The sequence below is a fragment of the Pseudopipra pipra genome, chromosome 2 (assembly GCF_036250125.1).
Source record: "Pseudopipra pipra isolate bDixPip1 chromosome 2, bDixPip1.hap1, whole genome shotgun sequence".
Lineage (NCBI taxonomy): Eukaryota > Metazoa > Chordata > Aves > Passeriformes > Pipridae > Pseudopipra > Pseudopipra pipra.
In genome coordinates, this window is record NC_087550.1 from 116,003,425 (window position 1) to 116,008,020 (window position 4,596).

Sequence of the window (4,596 nt, forward strand, 5' to 3'; positions counted from 1 at the left end):
CTCCACAGCCCCCAGGAGTGTCTTCCCCTCTCTTCTCTTACTCACTATTTGACAGCTGTCCCTGTTACAACTTCCCAGTGTCCAAAAATAAGAGATTCGGGGACTTCCTGAGCCAATAATGGAATCTGCACCTATGGATCTGCACTCTGTGATATTTGTTTCCAGCTTTTTTTCAGCCTATTTATAATTTGGTGTCCTCCATATCCACTGACCATGAGCTTTACTATTTAATTACACACTGTAAGAAAAAGTTCAGTCTTTGGTTCACCTTAAATCTTCTTTCTGATACTTTTCCTGGTTGCCACTAGTTCTTTTTCTTATGAGAAATTGTGAATAATCATTTCTCCATTCACTTCTGCAGAGTTAATTATTTGAATACATTGTTACCATTTATTCTTTATCACAAGGAGAAAAAATATCCCAGTCTAATGAAGGCCTCCTGATCCTCTCCTCTTGGCCCAGAGAAGCTGTGGCTGCCCCTGGATCCCTGGAAGTGTCCAAGGCCAGGTTGAATGGGGCTTGGAGCAACCTGGGCTAGTGGAAGGTGTCCCTGCCCATGGCAGGGGGTGGAACTGGATGATCTTTAAGGTCCCTTCCAACCCAAACCATCCTATTATTCCATGATTCTATACTTTTGACACCTCTGCCTCACTTTATACATTTCTCAGATCTTATATGTCCTTTTTGAAATGGAAAGGCTGACAAAATATCCAGTATCCAAGATACAAAGTTTTTGTGGATTTATGTAATGCCAGATTTCTTTTTATCTACCTTTCTGAAGGCACTGAGCAGTGAATTTTGTTTCTCTTTTTCAGCAATTTACTCTCCTTCCAATATATCCACTCTTTTCCCCCACTAGACATCTCAGTTCAGTGATGCTTTGCATTGAATGCTTTCTGTGCCTTTATTGCTTCCTTGGCATCATGACATTTTCTGGCAAATCTTCCTAGTCCCTTTTTGGATTTGGCTGCCCTATGTAATTCTGCACCACCTGCAAAGTCTGCCACCTCACAGTTCACTCCTCTTCACCAGGTTGTTTAAGAGCTTGTTGAATACCACACATCCCTGTGCAATTCCACTGGGAACAGCACTCTGTTTATAAAACACACTGTTTATTCCTGCATTGTGTTTCCTTTCACCAATTATTAAGCCAAGGCAATACCTTCCCTCTCATCCCACTGCTCCTGTCAGAGCCTGTTAAAACCCCAGCTAGACTATAATTAAAAAAAAAAAAATCAGCCTTGTCTTTATTAACCAGCGAGTCACTTTATATTTCCTTTGTCTTTAAAGCTTTGCACCAAGACACTTTTAATCTGAACCCACTTGGAAACTCAGGCGTGTGAAATGTGACTTGGTGGTAAACCAGCAACATGATGATTTGCACATATTTCTGGAAGCAAAACCAGCTGCTGCTACTGAGTTTTCAACAGATGCCGCCTCAAAAGCTGCAGAAAACAGAAGGAAGAGGAATACAAGGAGAGGGGGAAACTGGAAGAGGGCAATCTACCCATCTCTTCCCTACCCCACACACTGCTCAGTCCTGCTCACTGAACCCCATTCTGAGTCATCAGATCATTCAGGCTTGAAATGCAAACTCAGCTATTTCCCAAATTTAACAATCCCACTCTGGGACTGACTGTCCACTCTGATCTCTCCAGGAACAGCCGCTTATATGGCTTTTAATTTATTTCCCACACTTGGTCCACGGGGGCTCATTTCATGGGTTATGGATGTGTCCTACCTGGGAGAGAGGCAGTCAGGATGAGAGGAAGTAAAATGGATCTCTGGAGCCTCTCCATTGGAGCATTCTCTCCTGGTCCCTCAGGCAGAAAGCCACCAGCAGTCAGTGCATCCTTGAGGAGAAGCTGAAGGACAAGGACTTATCAAGTTGCTGCTTTGCGTCCTGGGATCAATGTGACTTTGTGCGACCTGTGATGCCAACAGGGGGAAGAGATTAAATGAGGGAAGGAGAGCAGGATCTTTCCTCAAATAACTGTTTCAATAGGTGGAGAGGAACTTTTTTCAGCAGAGAAACCTCCTCCTACAGACCTCACATCTCTTGTGCCCTTGGTCCCTCCTTGCTGTTACAACACTGCTGCCTCAGGTCTGACTGGGTCGGGGGAGCTCCAGCTTCACCACTGTTAATCATGAACAACTGGGAAAAATAACTCTCTGAGCTGCCCAAAACTGTGTGAGAATCTGCCACTGGTGTCCTGGCAGACTAATGAACCCTGTGCTCCATCACTCGCTGCCATGCAGGGCACCAGCCACTCCCTTGGGGTCAGAGGGGCCCAGACCTCCATTTGTAGGGGTTATTACCCCCCTCTCAGGAAACTGATGTCTCCTGAGCCAGGTATCCTTCAGGAGAGGAGGGATACACCCAAAAATGTTGCTTTGGTGTGTTTCTGTGTGCTTTACTCCAAAACTAGCATTCCTATTCATACATTTCCAGGGAGAGCTTGCTGTGATCATTGATGTGGCAGTCCTGTCACACAGGGGCCACCCCAGACAGGAGGACAGCTCCTGCCACTCTGGCCTCTCCATCTCACCTGCCTTGGGGCAAGGATGAGAAACATGAAATCTCCTCCCAGCTCCCCAGTCTGAGCACTCAAAAAGGCTGATAGTGCAAAGAAGGTCGCCAGGGTTATTTCTCTGAAACTTGGAGTGCCCCTTAAACTCCAGAATAAACCACCAGCAGCTCTCCACTGTGGTCAGAGATAATACACAGAGCCTGGGTGTGAGCCACCACTTTACTTCTGCATTTTCTGCCATTCAGTGTTTGTGATTCACTTGTGAGATATTTTTCTCCTCCCTCTCAAAATACGTGGGAGTTTGACTGTGCTGCTTGGTTTACAAACTTCTCCCCCAGGAAACCAAGTCATGGCACAGAGGATGTGGTTTTGTGGCCAGACCACATTTCTGGGCAGGAAAGTGTTTCTGATTTGGGGGATGTTCTCTGTGGCAGCACATTGTGCAAGGCACAAAATAAGTGTCACCACAGGGATACCCTGAGTTCCCTGCTCAGCTGCAGCACCAGGCTATGCCAGAGCTCCATTCCCTGCTTGGTGCTTTAAGCAAGGGGTCTCTCTGACTTTTCTGCTCAGCCCACCTGGCATCCTGCTCCACATTTCCCTTTTTACAGTCTTTCAATTCACCTTGAGAGTTTAAGGGGCAGCCCTGTCAACTAAGGAACATTTTAAGCCAAACCCGTGGGTTTATTTCTCCACCTGCTGTTCACGGGCTGGTTTGGGTTTACCCAGTGCGTTTTGAAAGGTTTAGGTTTTTTCTCACTTCTCAGGTTTCCTGTGTGGGGAGGGAGGGTCACTGTGCACAGCCTGGAGGGATTCCTCCTGGCTCTGTCACTGGGATGGCTCCTGGCACGTACACAGATCAGTCAGTAGCTACAAGAGTCAGTATTATCTGTCACACGCAGTGAAACAGCCCAAGTGAAGCAGCAGGAAACAAACACAAAAGCCAGGGCAGGGTCCTTTTCCAGGAAGCTGTGATCCCCAGCAGGATCTACAGGACTGGAGAGAAATCCCCTGGCCAGGGCAGCCTTCATACCTACAAATCCAGCTGCACTGATGCAATCTGAGCCGGGCAAAGTTTTTTTTTTTTTTTTTTTTTTTTTTTTTTTTTTTTTTTTTTGTTTTTTTTTTTTTTTTTTTTTTTGTTTTTTTTTTTTTTGTTTGTTTTGTTTTTTTTTGTTTCAGAAAAAAATGAACCGGAGAGAATCTGATGCCAAAATCCAGGGTAAAATCAGCAAACAGCGTGGGGTGAAGCAGAGCAGGACGGGAAAGGGAGGTATCTATAACGTTTTGTTTCACTTTGTTTCAAAACGGGCTTTCAAAGGGCCGGGAAATACTATCTGGTCCTCAGATGAAACGGGATATTTTGGCTGAGGATGAATTAAATGCCTGGGGTTCGTCCCGTGCTGCTTTTCACCCTGCAGGTGCGGGGGGTGACTCACATCGCCGGGGCTGCTCTGAGCTGCTCCCTCCCTCAGCCACGATACCCTCTCTCATCCACCACGCAGGCAGGGGGTTAATGACAACACTAGTGCCCCAGAGGAATGGCAGCTGGATCCAGCCTGGCACAGAGCAGGGCTCGGATGCTTTGGGACACCCATCCCGAATGCCAGGGAGCAGAGTAGGAGATGGGAGCCACAAAAATCCTCTGTTCACCCCGCTGCCGCCACCCCGGGGCAGCCTTCCCGCTGGGGCAAGAGCAGGGGAAAGGCTGAAATTATCCTTCATCCTCCAGCTCCTTCTGCTGGGAAGCCAATAAAATTCCTGGAGCGGTTACCTGGATCACATCCCCGGGCGCCGAGAGGTTCTCCCACCGCTTTCCCTTTGGCGACAGGTCCGGCTCAAGCTCCCAAACCAGGAGGTGCTGGAGGAGGAGGAGGCTGGAGGTGTTCAAAGCCGGGATTCCTGGGTTCCCTCACCTGTTGTCCCGGGGAAACTTCCCTCTGGTGTCGGGGTGACTGTCCCCCAGCCCTGGGCCACTCGCCTGTCCCACACTGTCCCCGTGGCACGAAAGGGTGGCCTCTCCCCTTCCCTCCGCCCCAACACGCCCGTCGGTCGCCCTGTTAAT

General features: G+C 48.1%; 1 protein-coding gene across 3 annotated transcripts in view; it reads right to left on the bottom strand.

The window, feature by feature from the left end:
* The window catches only part of IGSF5 (immunoglobulin superfamily member 5), a 28,572-nt gene extending 23,984 nt beyond the window's left edge, over positions 1–4,588 (bottom strand). For 2 of the 3 annotated variants that reach the window (XM_064647064.1, XM_064647063.1), the window contains exons 1-2: positions 4,306–4,588; positions 1,742–1,929 (exon numbers count right to left, since the gene is read on the bottom strand). In XM_064647064.1, coding sequence (XP_064503134.1) covers positions 1,742–1,799 — 58 coding nt within the window. In that variant the 5' untranslated portion in view covers positions 1,800–1,929; positions 4,306–4,588. The remainder of the gene's footprint in view (positions 1–1,741; positions 1,930–4,305) is intronic. The other variant, XM_064647065.1, reaches the window with a different exon arrangement.
* Between the last annotated feature and the right edge of the window lie 8 nt (positions 4,589–4,596).